Source organism: Protopterus annectens, chromosome 14.part0 (genome assembly GCF_019279795.1).
Source record: "Protopterus annectens isolate FY-2018-M chromosome 14.part0, PAN1.0, whole genome shotgun sequence".
In the NCBI taxonomy this organism is placed as follows: domain Eukaryota; kingdom Metazoa; phylum Chordata; order Ceratodontiformes; family Protopteridae; genus Protopterus; species Protopterus annectens.
In genome coordinates, this window is record NC_056748.1 from 234,215,191 (window position 1) to 234,234,405 (window position 19,215).

The window sequence follows — 19,215 nt, forward strand, 5'->3', positions numbered from 1 at the left end:
GCATCATCATTTATGAAGTCTATATCATCTGGCAAACCAGACTCTGCATTATAACATATATACAGTTATGGAGCTGTATACATTTCTTATAGTCACAGGGGGACTGCAGTCCCCACACCCATTTTGTGTGTGTGTGTGTGTGTGTGTGTGTGTGTGTGTGTGTGTGTATGTATATACACCAAATTGCACTTAACTTTTTTCAGAGTTGGGGAATGCACTTATTGAATGTTCAGTGGAAATCACCCCAAAAGTAAAATGAATGTGTATAGCATGACATAGATAATGCATTTTCTGAATTATTATCTGAATATAAACTCATATAATACTAGTTTATACGTCTGTTGACAGCCAAATAAAATGTGAAGTACAAACTAGTAAAAGAACAATAGAAATTAATAATATTTTTTATTTTGTCTTTTAGGTACTGCAGGTGAACAGGGGCCCATGGGCCCACCTGGCCAGCCAGGATCAATGGGTCTTAAAGGTAATATTCAATAATCAGTCCTACTCTCTTTAACAGGCTGTTTTCATTCACTATTTTATTTGAGCTATTTACCCAGTGGTGTGAACACACTGGCTCTAGATGACTGTTACTTTTGAAGTGACCACTCAACCCCCATATTCAAAATGGGAAAAAGGGGTTGTGGATGATGGATTGATTAGAATATAAGATTATGACATGTATACATAGATAACTGTATTTTGCCACTGCATTTCTGCATAGAACATTTGTGAATTTTACTTTCTAGCAACAGTATTTTTAGTAATTCGTACAACATAGAAAGATGTCACATCCCAGCAGAGTAAGCCATGGAAAAACAAATGTAAAACAATTACAAAGTGTAGTACTGTGATTGTACTAATATTGTACAATGCAGTAATATAAGTGGCAGATGTATGTGTATATATATATATATATATATATATATATATATATATATATATATATGTGTGTGTGTGTGTGTGTGTATGTATAGATATACTTAAAGTTTAGTCAACTAGATGATTAATGGCATTGGTGAGCAACTGTCCTGTGTATAAATCATATTACATTAATCAATTTGCACTTTTATGGAGTGTTAGTAGTTTAGAGGTGGTGTGTTTTAGGGCTGTTGTGTGTTGAATGCTGCTGTGATTTTGTAATTCTGACTTAGCAGGGTTGTTTGTGTCTGGGATGACAAACAGTGAGAATAGGGTAGTTTCCACTTTCCTGCACAGATCTCAGAGTGCTGGGATGGGTTGTGCAGACCACCATGTGAGGAATGGGGGGGGGTATTCCCCCTGCAAAAACACTTTCTTTATGACATTTTTGGATCAGGAATGGAAGCATTCTTGTTAATATGCCAACTCCTGGTGAATTGACAATTTGATGAACTGTCATACATTTTATATATGTGTGTGTGTGTGTGTGTGTGTGTGTGTAGATAGATAGATAGATATATGTGGATTACTTGTGCTGTACTGTCCTACCTAAACACATCATTTTAGGAAGTTAATTCTCTTACCCCAGTCCCAGAACAGCACACAAGTATATAAGAGATGAGAAAGGAAAGTTTGATTTGATGTTCTTTCAAATGCCTGTTAGCCTTAAATACAGAATACATTGATAATGGACAGGGAAAAACATTATATTGAAAATATGATGCCCACAAAAAAAATTGAAATGCTGAATATTATAAACAGTCTGCTACTTGAATAAAAGAGTATAAAAATCATCTACAATGTTTCAGAAACATTAAGAGAGAGAGAAAAAAAGGAAATCTTCACAATTTCAGCTGCTACTAGCACTACTATCTGCAGGCTCTAAGATGTAGTGGTTTAGCCTCGAAGTTAGTATAATTCCTAAGCTGCAGAAAACTATACTAACTGTGTTTGTATGATTTCAGGCAGACCTCAGCACATATTCATTAGAACCTCTAGCAATAAAATCTTAAAAGCTAAAGCTATTGTAGCCTTTCTGGTTAGAGACAGAGTTTTCCCCACCGTGTCTTCCTTGCTTCCAGCATTTACCATTAATTTCACCACAGACCATTAGGCACTCTGATGATCCACTTCTCTGCTGACTGTTCTGTCCACAGACGAGTCATGGAAAAGCTCACACTGTTGTACCCTTGAGGGAACAATGTGAATGTGGCTTTCTGCTGAGGTGGTGGAGGTGAGGGAATTAGCTTCTTGTCCTGTCCTTTGTAGGCATTCTTCTTAACACCTTCCAAATTCATATCTTTGAACTACAGCCAGTCCTACTAATGAATCAATAGGAACAAGGGTCACATTTTTAAGTAGTGCCTCTTGACCCTAGGTATATGTTAAAGGTAATTAACTGTGGGCCACCCTTAAGCAGTGGGCGGACATACTTTATTATATCTCCCAAGACTCGCACTCCACATTCCTAAGTACCCTGGAAACTATTAGGGTCCAACCCAACACTCTCATACTGAGTGACTTCAACTACCCCTCCATCAACTGGGAAAACTACTCATGCACCAATACACTTGTGCAATGCTTCCTGGAATTCATTAATTCCAATGGGCTGGACCAGCTCATTTTTACTCTCACTAGAGGTAGCAACATCCTTGACCTGGTTATTATTAACATGGGTAACCATTGCTCAACACCAACAGTCAATTCCTCCCTGGTTAGATCCGACCACAAACTAATTACCATGGAAATCCACATCTCACCCACACCACCAGCAAGCTGACTTTGGGCTCCTAAAAACAGATGTGGTTAACTTCACGGCACCCATGCAAATGGAAAATAGGTGCATGACCACCGAATCATACACCAATGCACTGTACAAACATGTACATACAGTAAATAAATGGAACTAGCCATACCCAACAGAACCAAGACGCTCTACTCCAAAAAAAAGGAAGCCAGTCTGGTGGTCCCATGCCATTAATAAACTCTACAACAGAAGGAAGAAACTGTTGCAGAAAAAGGTGAAGTCCCAAGACTGAAACAATTCCCTTATTAGCCTCAACAAAAACTTGAGATCCCTCATCAAAACCTCCAAAGCCAGCTATAAAGGCAGAATTGAAGCAGACACTAAAAACAACCACACAGCCTTCTACAGTTATATCAGGAATCTCCATGACAATACCCAGATTTGCTCTGAGTTACTGCACAATGGTACCTCCTATACTGAGCCAACAGATATTGCCAACATACTGGCCGACAGATTCAGTGCCAACTTTACCCTTCTCCCCCCCACAAAGGACCAATCACAATACCGGAAGAATGCCAGGCACCCAGCATTACTGCATCACAGGTTAAAGCTGCATTGTCCAAGGCCAAGAATAAAGCTTCCATGGGACTTTACAATATCCCTGGCTGTGTTCTACATGAACTACAAAGTGAACTGGCACCACACCCATGCGCCCTGTTCAATCGCAGCCTCAATTCAGGCTTTGCCCCTACAAAATGGCACACTGCTGCAGTCATCCCTTTCCATAAAGGGGGAGCGATTACAGACCCTGGGAATTATTTACCCATTAGCCTGATGAGTCTGATATGGAAGGCTATGGAGTGCATCATCATGGACCTAATTAACAAGGATATAGGGAATCTACAAACTCTGGATCCCACGTAATTTGGTTTTGTGAAGGGTAGATCATGCCTGCTCAACCTGGTTGACTTCTTTGAATCAGTCACCAGAGCTGTGGATGAGGGCAAGGCAGTTCATACAGCCTACCTCGAGCTGGCCAAGGCCTTTGATACTATTCCCTACTCAGGAATTACTGATAGACTCACCAAACTAGGCATCAAGACCTATATCACTAGGTGGGTTGCAAACTGGTTCACAGATAGAACCCACAGTGTGAGAGTAGCAGATGCTAAGTCAGACTGCGGAACAGTCATGAGTGGAGTCCCACAGGAACCAGTCCTGGGTCCACTCCTGTTTGGCATCTACTTCTCAGAAGTCCAGGCCAACACAGAGGGACTCTGGCTGATCAAGTTCACCAACAATTGCAAGCTGGGAGCCATTATTAACTCCCCAAGTGATGTAAACATCTTTCAGAAAGACCTCACTGAGACCAATGACTGGTGTTGAAACCATGGCCTGAAGCTTAATGCCAAAAAATGCATCGTCATCCCCTTTGGGAAAAGCTCAGTTCCCACTAATTACCACATTAAAAAAAAACAGCGTAAAATACAATAGAAGTAGAAAAAGGCGTAAAAATACGCTGAACGGCAATGAGTCAGGAAATCAACCTGCAACACCGCCAAAAATTGAACTGCCACAGCATCACAAATACGGTACTAAACAAATCTGTAGCCACGGACTCCAGAACCAGAAAATATCAAATTTAATTCCATAAAACAATCCAGGTTCTAATTACCACATTGATGGGAGCCCACTGAACACTGAAGGCATTATAAGAGATCTGGGGACACAGGTTGACAGCAACCTCTCCTTCAACCACCACATTGCCATTGTGGTCAGAAAGTCATTCTATGTGGCACATCCCATTACCAAGGGTTTTGCTTCCAGGAAGAAAGAGGTCATCATCTCTCTCTATTCTTCCCTTATTAGACCAATCATCGAGTACAATGCCCCATTTGGCATGTACCTCATTAAACACCTGCAACAGCTGGAAAGGCCGCAAAAGTACCTCACGAAGAGGATCGTAGGCCTTAAACATATGCCCTACATGGACAGACTCAAACAACTCCAACTTTTCTCTATCTCATATCATCTATTAAGAGGCGATCTCTGCTTGACTTACAAAGCCATGCTTGACCCAGCCCTGTTAGAAATGGTACACCTAAAGAAATCCCAATCCCTCCTCACCACATACTCCAGGGACCTCAACCTCATTACCACAATCAACAGAATATGCTGGAGGGACAGGTTTATAACCCAGAGACTGCTATGCTCTGGAATAGACTTCCCATACATGTAAAGCAGAGCACCTCACTGGCCCTTTTCAAGAGAAATCTTGATGAGTGGATGGAAAATAGAAGGTTCACCTCAGGGATCACTCCAGTGGCTCTACTTGATAAAGGCACTGGGAACTAATGGCAACATGATGCCAGGGCACTTCTATGGGCTAAGCTTGTAAAGGCTCCAGGGCCATTGGCCTAGTACACACCTACGAACCTATGAACATATTTGTGATTTTGCTGTGTTTTCCAGCCACACTTCTCAGTCCAGCATGTCATTAGCCTGGGCGCTAGATTCAGGAGGTCTCTCTTTCTCTTTCTCTCTGTTTCTCTCTCACCCCAATAGGACAATATATGGGTAAAATAACTACAGTGTGACAGCTACGTCTGTTATCATTACCTGTACCATAAGATGTATTAGTTTCTGGTATGCTTAGGTCTAACAGCAGCTACAGTCTCAACTTCACTCTTGACACAGTATGAGTAAAGCCCTAATTACTTCTAGATATCAACAATCACCAAGCTTTGCTTTGCAGTTTGCTGGTAACTGTATGACTATCCATGATAGCCAGATGACTTTTGCGAGTGCAGAAAGTGTAAGAGTCAACAACACATGGGAACCAAGCAAATATATTACATTAGAAACAACCAGTCAATCGTTGAGCAGCTTTGATTTCCAACCACTTACAAGTTCTCAGTTTTTTTTCTTACAAAGTAGCTTAGATACATCTCATGCCTGCTTTTTTCACTCTGTGTTGAACCTTTGCTGGATTAAATAATGCAATATAATGTGGAGTGTGGGATTATGCTTTTAACAAAACTTTTTTTTTTTTTTAATATTCCAGGTGCAATGGGTCCTCCAGGTGTGCAGGGTACTCCAGGTGAGTCACAAAATGATATTTAATTGTCCTAATAATAAATCTTTATATTTTATAAATGCAGCTTGTTTGGCTTCATGTTAACAAGACGTGACATGAACAGAGTGCTGGGGAAACTATCAGATTTACACCTTTTCAAAAGTTTAACTTGAAAAGTGTTTGCCTCTGTCTCATGTTAATTGTTTTCTAGACAGGTTATGCATGTATTCTGGTAGCATACTTTGCATCAACATAAAAATAAAAACAAATGCTTGTCTAATAGTTTACCATAAGATTAATTTTGTCTGTTTAATTGAATTCTGTAACTGTCTTTGTTCTCCAAAAATGATTTCTATACATAACCTCGGGGTTTGTTTCTCCTGTGTAGTTGCCTTGACCTCTCTACAAATCATTTTTGTCTAGTAAAGTGTCTCTTCTTTTACAGAATTTCCTATTTTGAGTCACTGTACACTGAGCTGGAAACTATAGAATCTGCATCTTATTTTGGTAACTTGTTAGTGCTTTGGTTCCTATCTCTGGTCAGATGTCCTTCGTCTGCAGGAATTCACAGCAGGCTTGGTTTTGGTATCTACAGCCTCATCCCTACTTCTTACTGAGGCTTTTATGGTGCTGAGCCATTCCTGATAACACTGCCAGTACAAGATGTACACCCCAGTGTAGTGGCAAAAACTGTGTAGTTAGAATTTACCCCCTAAACATGAAGTGCCACAATGCGTGTATAATAGTACCAGGCTCACAAATATAGCTGTTGGAAAATAGCAAAGGCACACATAACATCCTTGCACTTAGTGCTAATATTTAACCTAAATGACAAGTCAGTGGAGAGCCAAGCAGCTCTGAGTGCAGCACTCTTAATTAGAAAGATAAAAAGATTTGCATTAATCCAACACACTGCTTTAAATATATTTGCACAGTTTGTCATTATTTTTGCGTATATACTTTTATCTCCATCAACAAGCAGATAAACACTTTTACACACTTGTGCAACTTAGCAGATTAACATAAAGGTATCAGAGATGAGTAAAGTGCTGGGTAATTATTAATTTGGAATGGACTGAAATGCCATTGTACCACTCAAAGGTACAATGAAATTATTATTATGAAATAGTACTGTTCAAGAAGGTGAACATTTTTATTGACAAAGGTATGTTGTAAACTGTGGCAGCAGTGTACAAAGGCTAACACATGTTGAATGAAGCATGCACCCCATTTATGAGATTTGGTGCCTTCCATGTGTTATGACAGCTAGGACAGAATATTTGTCCCAAATGCTAGCAGAATGTCCCCTAAATCTGATAGGTCTATAAGGGGCAGAAATGTGATCTAACATGCAAAAGCCAGTATAACTTACCAAGTAACTGTTCATGTCATATGGTAAGATCAAAAGGTTATTCAAATTACGTTGAATTTTATATTTTATATGTTTATGGCTGATTTTAAACATTTTACCTGTCTCATACACCTTTAAGACCTGATAGCAGGCTTTTTACACTGGGGGAGATTTATTTAAAAGCAGCACTTGACTTATGTATTTTAGATTCTGATGAAGTCTGTTGTATGTAGACAAAAAGCTATATTAAATAAATTTGTGGTGTCAACCTTCAACAGCAGTGGCTACCTTTGGATCTGTTTTGCTGCTAGTGGTTTTGTTGTTATTTGTTTGGAATATCTGGCTGTTTCTCCAGTTTGCTGCATTCATGTCATATGGTCTCACAGCAATCATAGTTCCTTTACAATAAGGCCCTATATGTAACCAATATCTAGGTCCCTCATTGTACACCAGTAATCATTAAATGTCAGAAATACTCATTTTCACTAACCTCCACCTAATGTACGTACCTTAATCAAGAGTTTTGTCTTCTTAATTTGTTGGCTGTGGCTTGCTTTGCAATTTTACAGCATTTGTATTTGCTGTCAGCCAGTGGTTTAAAGTTCACAAGTCAATGTTGTGATGCTTATAAAGGACACAACAGGTGATTCAAGCAGTTTTTTGCTATTAGAATCTATGTTTCTAAGTACGTTCTCTGTAACAAAGTATGGGGCTTTAGAATTCTAACACAGGAAGAAATTTTTGTGTCCATTTTATAATAGATTTAGTCTGACATTGATAGTCTGTAAATAATTATTTGTCAGAATTTGTCTGGTAAAGGATATGATAGCTTTAGTAGACTCGAATGATGAGGAGAGGACCTGGGAGTAACTGATGATCAGCTGCAGGGAGCATATTATATATAAGTGCAAAATAATATACCAGGATCACACGCTTGAGAAAACACATAAAAGCTAGTATTTGTATGTCACATACCATAATAAAGTTTCTAACCCAGCAACACAACACAAAGTGTATGGAGGGGAGTAGAGAATTAGAATAATGGTACACAATATGCCAATCATGGTCATAATTATCTTGTATTGTCTGCATGGTTTTAAGATATGTGGTATAGACTTTTCTGTAGCCACTGCCTAAGAGGCAGTTGTCATGAATTGGGGTGAACTTGCATCTGAAGCAAGGGTGAGGTGTGCTTGCAACGGACCAGAGTAAGGATTCTAAGTAAAAACAAACTGACTCTTAAAATGTGCTTATGTAGTGTATTGACTACTGAATCAAAGGTACAATGTGAAAACAATGAGAAGGATAGAGAACTGACAGAAAAATAAAGTATTTAATACTTATTCACTGCAGATAAACACTGTGACCTGAACTAAAGCAAGGGGAGTGTAGCTGAACTTGAAAAAAACATGTCACCACTGAATATTTAAGTTCTAAAAATATCAAAATGGACCAAAAAGAGGGTAAAATGATTTTATTTTGCATACAGATCTAGTACCTCAGCCGTTTGTTTTCTGTAAGTCTAATAAAACACTATGAATCACATCCCTTTTATAAGAATCACACAAACACTTATCCAGTTATTAAATCCAATTTACTCACCTGGCACTTGTCAATATACCACTCATTACATATGAATATAAAAAAAATTATGATTTTTTTTTCTATATGCTTTTTTCATTTGTGCCTTCCAGCCATCAAGATCCTCATCAGTGTAGTTCATTCCGTGTGCCATGCCATCTAGTAATTAGATTTTTGTCAGCTACTATGTCTAGTCAATTCAAATCCTCTATCTGAGAGTCTAAGCTCAGAAAAAGAATTTCCTTAATTTCACCAATTTGCTCACCCAGTATTTCTGACATAGTCTAGAAGGAATTATTAAAGCTTGCCAACTCATTACACTCCCACAAAATATGTTCCCAATTGCCTGTTTTTTTTTCCCCAGCACACCTTCAACATTTGCAAACTACCTGAGGAAACGATCATCAGAGTCTGCTTGGGATATAAACATACCTATGCAAACACTTCTGTGCAAAAAATCCTAAATCTTCTAGACTTTCTTGCATATTTGGAAGCCATACATATATCCTCCAATTGTTTCTTTGTGAATTGTTTATCCAGTCCCTCCTCCCAATGTTTTCTAGTCTCCATTGATTCATTCCTATAATTATGCAGTAGCCCTTTTTAACAGCAGCTTCTGTTTTTGATTCAGCTAAGATCTGTACCAGTGCTGGTCTTTCACTTAGGATTCCTCCATCTCTTTCTCTTTGCCTATATTCTTTTTAAGCACCTTTGTTAAATTAACACATAACATGTAGGCAAGCATACATTAATAGAAAGGAAAATAAACCATTTAAACAATTTCCATTTAATTACAATATGCATCACATATATTGTCTTTGCTACTATCATCAGTCCAACATTACAAAAAAATTGCTGAATCTCTGCCTTCTCTTAAACCTCACTCCTTATCCTCTTGAACATTATTATACATGTATTGTTCCCAAAATTTCCATTTACTTCTATGGAATTTGCTCCTTCTCTTTTCTAAAGATCCATCTTCCAATTCTTTTACCTCTTTTATAATATTCAATACTTCAAATAAATTTTCTGTAGACTTTGATTTCCATTTGCTAGTAATTACTTTTTTGGCAGCCAAAAGAATTAAATTTAATAAGACCCTACTATGTCTAGGTAATTCACACCCTGTGTCCCAGCTCAAAGAAACATCTCCTTACTTCCATTAGAGTACTCTGTAGGGGATTTTTTAAATCTGACAACTCATTTTACTCCCAAAACATATATTCATAGTTACCTCTTTCTTTTCCATCACAACTCCAATATCCTAAAAGACTTGAAACTGACTCATAATTTTTCACAACACTGAGATGTTCTTTTCTGATTTTATCAGGTACAAATAATATCATCTGCAAATAAAGACGACTTTTCTTGATTACCATACCAATTATTTCCTTGTATTTCTGAGTCCCTCATTTTTTGTCAGTGGTTTTAAATATAATGTAAATAACAAAAGGAAAGAGGACACCCCTACCTAGATACTCTGTTCAAATGTATCTTACCAGAGAGTAACCCCCACTTTCATTTTCATCTCTGACCCCTAATCTTTTTGACCCTCTGCTATGATTTTTATGTTGATATATTAAGAAGTACTGTACCCCCTAAATGTCAGGTCTCACTTCTCTCTCATTTTCTGTTTCTTTTCTCACACATGTCTATTTTTGTTGTAGTGTTTTACTATACCCTAGACTTATGTTGCCTACAGTGTTAGTTCCATTCCCCAAGCATTATTTCTGCCTGCTCTGATAGATAGATCGTATAACACACTGCCTTGCCATAACCTTAATAAAACATAGCTCAAGGGCAACATATGCCAGCACAGCATCTCTGATATTCTTCTGGAACATTTCTAAATGTGTACATGTCTATGAACACATGAAGGCACAGTTCACCATATATGTTATATTTATTTGGAAAGTGAATCAGAATTCCCTCAAGCTACCTCATTTACAGAAATACTTGATGCATTCTTACTTGTAAATCTGCAGGAATGCTTACAGCAGATACAGCCAGAATGCTTCAAAAGTGGATAAAAAGTAACATACATTCAAATTACCTCCACAAAGTTGAAATTAAAAGCTTCCTTACCTCACAGTTTAATAAGCATCTGCCAGTAGCATATCACTGTGTCAGAGAAATCTATAAACACACACACACACACAAATAAACACCCACACACACAGCTTACACCAACTGGAATGTTGTAACATTGCAGGAGCAATTATTGGGCTGCTTTGGCTACATGCTGCAGGTAGGCCAAGAAGGTCTATTCATGTATGTGGAAGCATGCATTGGACCTACATTGAGCAATAGTGAATATGTGTGCCACTGGCCACCATAAAGAAAAGTTAGGCTGGATTTTGGGGGGGAGCTCACATGATGGGTACACAGGCATGATATATCTTCTCAGTGAATAAGCAGACTGACAGGGCTCTTGCCCTGAACAGAGAAGGACTATGATAAAGGGCTCTCACCCTCTCTGGGGAGCTAATGAGTCAGGCTCTTGCCCCACCACCACCACCACCATTGGAAGGACTAGTGGGCCAATTGAGTGCAGGAAGAGGGGCCATCAGGCAAATCACATGTGCAATATATATATATCTGCTAGCTGCCATATGGTGCATTATAAATAAGAATGTTTTACATTCTGTGTGCCAAAGACCGAGCTAAAAAAAGCTACTAAAATAATATTTAACATTTGATGCATTACATGCTTTCATCCAATATGGGGAATTGAAAATGCTCCCCATATATTGCATTACTTAGATCACTGAAATCATTACACACAATGAGTTCCATATGGCTTGTGTGCTATTAGAAATCAGTTTGTGCTTAAGATAAGAAAATGGATCCCATTTTGGAGAATGTGAATTTGTACAATTAAACATACAAACAATCCAGGACTGTGGTAAAGGTTCCTGTGTTGCCCATATCATACTTGGATAATTAGGTGGCTTCCTTGTTCACTGTGAGAGAGGGAACTCTGAGCAGCCTATCTGTCCCTGTAGGAGTGGTCCCAGCCCAGCAACTTGTAGGTTTTGGGCTAATTTCTATCCTTTTTGATCTTCCTGGTATAAAAAACGCTTAGCGCAGTTTTGCGTGGGTTTGCACACTGCGCAGCGCTGTTTAGCTGCGGTTAAACTATCCCAGGCTCCACGAAGTCTCCACTTCAGTTTTTCCTTTGAAACTTGAAACACTTCAACCCAGCACAAGAAATAAGGCAATTTAAGACCGGCACTTACTAAAACTCACTAAAACTAGCACTAGCTTACAGCTTGCACTTCAGCCCTATATTCAGGAAGTATAAGGCTCTTTACTCATCCAATCAGCAATACAGTCCCAACCATTTATTCAAGCATGTTTAAGGGACAGCTTCAGGTGTGCTTTCTGGTCCAGCTGGTGAATCTGGGCATCCTGAGGCAATGTTACAATTGCCTCATGTACACAGACAACCCCCTCCTCCTCCCAACCAACACAAACATATGTGAGAGATGCAGCTACACAGCCAAACTGGAGACTAAGCTCTCTTAATCCACGACTGGATCAACCAGTCACAAGGAGAAGGGAAACACTAGCACCACATTACCAGACTCACATAGACCAGCCATAGCTGCACCAGAAAACAACTCTCAGAAACACGCAAAAACATACTCGGAGGCTCTAAATAAAAACCTGCCTAAACAACAGAGACCTCCTAAGCATACACCCAAGCAACCCCCACCCCACAACATAAACCAGGTAACACATGCGTCACAACATCAGTGTGCCAAGCAAAAACAGCCCCTAAGGCTAAATAACACACCTAACGCACTAGTAATAGTGATTCTATCATCAGGCACACAGACGTCCCACTCACTAGACTGAACAAGGAGAAGGTTACCGTAAGCTGCCTATTGGGTGCCAGAATCTGCCACATAACACATGCACTCAGGTCACTCCACAACAAGTACAAATATGACTCTGTCATTGTACATGTTGGCGTAAATGACCTGAGACGTACCTCCCTGGACTACATGAAAAGAGACACGGAGGAGCACTCTCACCATGTAGCCCAGGGTGGTATGACTCTGACTCTGAATACCATCCTGCCCTCACCCAAAATGATGCCAGCATTCGAAGAAAAAATGATCAGTTTCAACAATTGTTTAAACTACTGGTGTCATTCAAAGGGGATCCAGTACTTGTCAGCCTGGGACGACATGCTTGACAATCCATGTTGCTTCACCAGAGACGACTTGCACCTGTCGCCCCTGGGCTTTCGAATACTGGCCAAGACTCTTGCCGCCCCAATACTGCCTTTTTTAGGCAAGGCTCAAAAAACAAACCTGCCTCCATAAACAACAATAATAAACAAAAACTGTGGGTAATGCTGCTCAACGCCAGAAGTCTAAACCTCAAAATGCATGCACTCAAGGCTCTCCTTAGTATAGAAGAAATTGACATATGTGCAGTGACAGAAACCTGGTTCAAAGCTCCAGAGAGCACCCCAGCACTACCAGGCTATAACTCCTACCATACCTTTAGATCCCAAAACCAGGACCGGAACTCAAAAGGAGGGTGTGTGTCCATATTCATCAAGAACACCCACACCTCCAGGTTAGTTTCACAGCACGCGGAATCTGAGACCATCCAAGTGCAATTGACTGTTCAATTTATAGCTTGCTACAGATCTCCCACCTTGTCTCAGGACCCTCACGCAGCATTCCTGAGAACATTAGAAAGTATGAAGATTCTAGGCAACACCATGCTACTGGGTGACTTCAACTATCCAAACATTGACTGGGAAAACTACTCAAGCTCAAACGCCCTAGCCCAATGCTTCCTTGAGTTTATAAACTCAAATGCCCTTGAACAGCTGGTCACCACTCCCACAAGAGGTAACAACATACTGGACCTGCTCATCACCAACATGGGGAACCTATGTTCCACACCTGAGGTAAACTCATCATTGGTAAGATCAGATCACAAACTAATCACACTGGACATCCACATCCCGACCCCCCCCCCCCCAGTCAAGGAAATCAAGGTAAAAAACTTCTCTAAAGCCAACTTCACACTCCTCAAGACCGAGGTGGGAAGTTTCAAAGCTCCCAATCAAATGGAAAATGATGACCCATCGGCAGAATCCTTTACAAGTGCATTCTATGAACACCTTCAAGAATGCATGGACTGAGCCATCCCAAGTAAAACCAAGACCAACTCCTCAAAAAGAGGAAGCCAGTCTGGTGGACCCCAGCCATAAATAAACTTTACAACAGAAGGAGGAAACTCCTGCAAGATAGACCAAAATCCCAAAATAAGAAGGCATCTCTGATTAACATCAGTAAAAAAACTGCGCTCCCTCATTAAATCATCCAAGGCCAACTTCAAAAGAAAAATAGCCAATGACTCTAAGGATAACCACAAGGTCTTCTTTAACTATGTCAAGAGTCTAGGGGAAAACTCTCGGATATGCTCCGAGCTAGTGCATAATAGCCATAAATACACTGAACCAACTGACATTGCCAACATCCTGGCTGACAAGTTCAGTGCAAACTTCACCCCCTCCTCCACCAAAGGTGCTAGCACCCATCCCAGAAGAATGTGGTGCTCCAGATATCTCAGACACACAAGTAAAGACAGCCCTTGCAAAGGCCAAAAACACAGCATCAGTGGGACCAGATGCTATCCCAGGTTGTGTCTTACACAAGCTTCAAAATGAACTAACCGCCCATCTCAAATCACTATTCAAACTCAGCCTCTCTACAGGCTATGTACCCAAAAAATGGCGTACAGCAACAGTCGTACCACTCCACAAAGATGGTGCCACAACTGACCCTGGGAACTATTACCCTATAAGCTTGACTAGCTTGGTCTGCAAAGCCATGGAACGCATTATCATGGAGCTCATTAACAGGGACATTGGGAACCTCCAGACACTGGACCCCACCCAGTTGGGCTTTGTTAAAGGCAGATCTTGCCTCTTGAACTTGGTCGACTTCTTTGAAACAGTCACCAAGGCCATAGATGAAGGGAAGGTGGACCACACAGCATATCTGGACCTCGCTAAGGCATTTGACACCATCCCACACTCAGGAATCATAGACAAACTCACCAGCTTAAATATCAACCCCCATGTCACGAGATGGGTTGCCAATTGGTTCTCAGACAGAACCCATATGGTAAGTGTGGCAGGCGCCATGTCTGACTCTAAACCAGTCACAAGTGGAGTCCCACAGGGCTCAGTCCTGGGACCCCTCCTGTTCAGTATATATTTCTCCGAAGTACAGGCAAAGGCGGAGAGACTGTGGCTAACCAAGTTCGCAGATGACTGTAAATTGGGTGCAATAACTGACTCTCCAGCTGACACAGACATCCTGCAAAAGGGTCTCACAGAGACAAACACCTGGTGTCCAAGTCACTGCCTCAAGCTAAATGCCAAAAAATGCATAGTAATCCCATTTGGGAAAAACAAAGTACCTACAAACTACCACATAGATGGGAATCCACTAAGTACAAAAGTAATTAGGGACCTGGGTACCCAAGTAGATAGCATGCTCTCTTTTGATAACCACATAGCCAAAACGATCAGAAAATCCTTCTATGTGGCACACCTGATCACAAAGGGTTTCTCATCCATATCCAAGGAGATGATTGTGCCCCTTTACTCCTCACTCATTACGCCCATAACAGAGTACAATGCCCCATTTGGGATGTACCTCACTAGACACCTGCAACAACTAGAAAGACCACAGAAGTACCTCACTAAGAGGATTAAGGGCCTTAAACAATTACCCTATGAAGCACGACTAAAAAAGCTCCAGCTCTTCTCAGTCGCTTACCATCTGCTCAGAGGTGACCTATGCCTGACCTATAGGGCCATGTCAAACCCTGAACTAATGGACATACTTCACCTCAAAAAAACGAGATCCCTCAGAACCACTCGTTCTAGCGAATTGAACCTATGTACAACAATAAACAGGACATGCTGGAGGGATAGATTCCTGTCCCAGTGACTCCCCTCACTCTGGAATAGAATCCCAATCCATATTCGACAGAGCTCCTCTCTGACCCTCTTCAAGAGAAATCTTGATGAGTGGATGGGTAATCATAAGTTCTACCCTGGGATCACTTCAAGATCCCTGTTGACAGAGGCCCAGGTTACTAATCTAATGGGGAGGCGAAAGCCATCATTCTGTGGCTAGGCTTATAAATGCCCATGGGCAGATAGCCTAGTACTTACCTATGAACCTATAAGAATGCATTTTGCCAAATGCTTAAATATACCAAGAATATGTTGTAAGTGCTAATTTTGCAGGGTATCACTAATCCTCAAAGTAGTGAAATTTAAGTGGGAAGGGATGGATAGTTAATTATTTGGTAACGTACCAGTTCGCAGTAAGATGTAATTTTTGCATACTGATTTTGATGAATTTAGATTTGCTGAAATGGGATTTGATTATCCATCATGAACCCAAGGATTCGCATATGATACTGTCTGACCTTTCACAGTAACCTAAATTCATTCCATTCAGTCAAGTACAGCTTTTAAATTTATTCCTCAGCATAACTGGTAAATTCCATGGTGGATGTACTTTATAAGTCACGCAGGCATCATTAAGATTAGTATATTCTGCCTTCCACCAATCCAGTCAAATTCTTCTTCAGATTCGCTCATCTTACCTTCATAATGCACAATTTATTTTTATTTATTTATTTGTTAACCGAGTAGAGTCCGGCTGGGCAAGTAGCCTGTTTTCAGCGGAGACCCAGGGAGATAAGCTCCATAACAATAGTACAAAAAGATTACAAAAGCTTGATTTACAAGCAATGTACAAAAAGACTGATAGCTGCAACAATCACAATTTACAAAAAGGTGGATGTAAAACAGAAAACACTACATTTCTTAAGCCTTATTACAGACAGTAATATGAAACTCAGATATATAACTAAAAACCATTGTGGTATTTTCATTTGGTAGACGTAAGACAAGAAGATAGCAGAATAGAAAACATTTGATCGAAGGCATGAGAAACTAGCCAGGAATATTACATGAGCATAGCCATTGTTGAGTAAGGTATTCCTTTAGGAGTTTTTTGAAGCTATAATGATCTGTGTTTTTTAAGATGTTCTGGGGTAATAGGTTCCACTGTTTGGCTACTTTGAAGGAGAAGAGAGAGAGTCACTGAAGTAATTATGGGACTTTGTAACCTTGAGTATAAGTTTATCGGATGATCTAAGGGCCCTGGGGTTGGTATTTAGCTGCACTAGTTTGGAGAGTGCAGGGCAGTTTTCAGGTTTGTGGATAATAGAGTGGGCAGTGGTGAGCTGATTGAGCAATAACAGATTGGGAAATTCAAGTCACTGTAGTTTTTGCAGACCAAGGCAATGATGGGTCCTGTTGGGTATATTAGCAGCACATTTTGCTATTTTGTTATAGCAGGAATCAAGTAGATGTAATTCAGACATGCGCGGGATAGTGAAAAGTTGAGAACAGTAGAGGAGAGTAGATAGGAGGTGGGATCTGGCTGTGGCTAGTCTGCCATTTTGAGTGAGATAAGGTTTAGCCCTATATAGAGCAACAGGTTTGATGTGAACTTTCTTTACTGTGAGTGATATGTGTTTAATGAATGTTAGGTTGTTGTCTATCGTGACACCAAGTAGTTTAGTTTGGTTAACCGGTTCTATTATAGTGCCATTAGTGGAGTAGATGGAGAGAAGAGGGGGGTTTGCTTTAGATTTCATGTTGGAGAAGATCATTAATGTTGTTTTGCTTGGGTTTAGGATGAGATGAAGTTCATTTAGGTAATTTTCAATTTCTAGAAATGACTTTTGCAGTTCATCTTGGAGTTCTGGGTGTGGGAGCAGAGCAAATAAGAGTAGCATCGTCAGCATGTTGAATGATAAAAGCAGATTAAGTGACAGTTTTTAGACTATTTGTGAATATAATAAAAAGGAGATGGCCAAGGATGGAACCCTGAGGAACCCCAACAGAGACTGGGGAGAGTGTGGAGAGTTTATTATCCCATTTAGTTGCCTGTTTTCAATTAGTAAAGTAGCTAAAGAACCGGTTGAGAGCTGTAGAGTTGAGGTTGAAGGAGGCTAGAGTGTTGAGTAGTAGTTGGCAAAAACATATTTCTGTTACTTTGCATCCTGTTTCTACATGTATTAGTACCAAGAAATGGTACTGGTTCAATGTTCACCACCATTAAACATTAAAAGAAGTAAATGGCTTTTGTGTTTCAAAAAAATTGTATATTCTCAATAGTCTCATAATATGTATCTTTTCCTCAATGAAGGTAAACAAATGAATCTCATCATTTTTCCATTAATTGTTTCTTGAGTATTTTTAAAAATATTGTACAGAATTACATTTCACTGCTCAGTGATATAGTTTAATCATGACTGTGGGCCAGATTTCAAAACAGTTTATACTTAAGGTAATACGATTTTAAAAACATGTTATGAAATCACATCTGACTGTTCCATGATCAAGTTTAATCAGGACTATGAGCCAGATTTCAACAGTTTATGTTTAGGATAATGGGATTTCCTAAGCTTATAGACATAACCAACTTGACTATGACTGCTAAGAAAAGTCTGCAGATTTACTCACTCAGACTAAACAAATGAGATCATAAGCCTTCATGGCTATCTCCATGCCCTACTCCTGAGTCTAAAAAGAATTGATGATATACCACACCTAACTCTGAGTTAAGCATAATCTGGTAAGTCATTAAGTTACAACATGCTACATTTGATGTAGTATACACAATATTAAAGGTGGATAAAAGTATGGCAAGCCACATCTCAAACAAAGTTTAGTAGAAACTCTAAATCTGATGTGTGGTTGTATGGGGAGGTACACAACTGTATAGTAGAAGCTTTTGTCTACTGAAATATTTGTTGACAATGCATACCACTTGACTTTGACGAATAGCAATATCTGACCTGTTTTTTTAAACGATGTATGCTCCTCACCTTGTAAAATATATAATTTTCATTTTGAATACCCACAAAACAATGCACTTAATTGCACTTACTTCAATTTCTAGTGATGCAATGCTTTATGATTGCAAAATAAGTTGATCTCTACTTCCACCTCTGACTGAATTCATGGTACCACTAACATTTATAATGTCCATTATGTATGTAGCCAATTACAGCACTAGAAATGTGCTCTGTGCTCCAGATGTTTTCACCTCAGCTTGAGTACTGCAGATACATGTAGGAAACCTATATTACTAAGGCACCATTACTCAGATATCTCCATTGCACTTCCTATTGCTCCATCAGTGGCTTTGAAGACTGCAGCATGGTGTTTTGTATTTATAATGCATTTACATACTATGGAAATGCAGTATATGACAAAGATACAAGTAAGGGCTTTAGTACAGCAGACATTCTTCATGGGGCTTAGCAGATGTTTTCTCGTAGACATACTGATTGTATGTGCCGGCATCTAGCACTTTTAGAATTCTCCTTCTGCCCTGTTTGTCATGCGTGTTTATAAGTTAGGCAATAATAAGCAGTCAGGGCAACAGTGCTTTTTCAGTGGAACCT

General features: G+C 39.7%; 1 protein-coding gene across 4 annotated transcripts in view; it reads left to right on the top strand.

Annotated features, from left to right (window-relative positions):
- COL17A1 (collagen type XVII alpha 1 chain) overlaps positions 1-19,215 on the top strand; it is a 423,506-nt gene that overhangs the window by 200,879 nt on the left and 203,412 nt on the right. For all 4 annotated transcript variants that reach the window (XM_044055953.1, XM_044055955.1, XM_044055956.1 and 1 more), the window contains exons 24-25: positions 422-484; positions 5,733-5,768. In XM_044055953.1, coding sequence (XP_043911888.1) covers positions 422-484; positions 5,733-5,768 — 99 coding nt within the window. The remainder of the gene's footprint in view (positions 1-421; positions 485-5,732; positions 5,769-19,215) is intronic.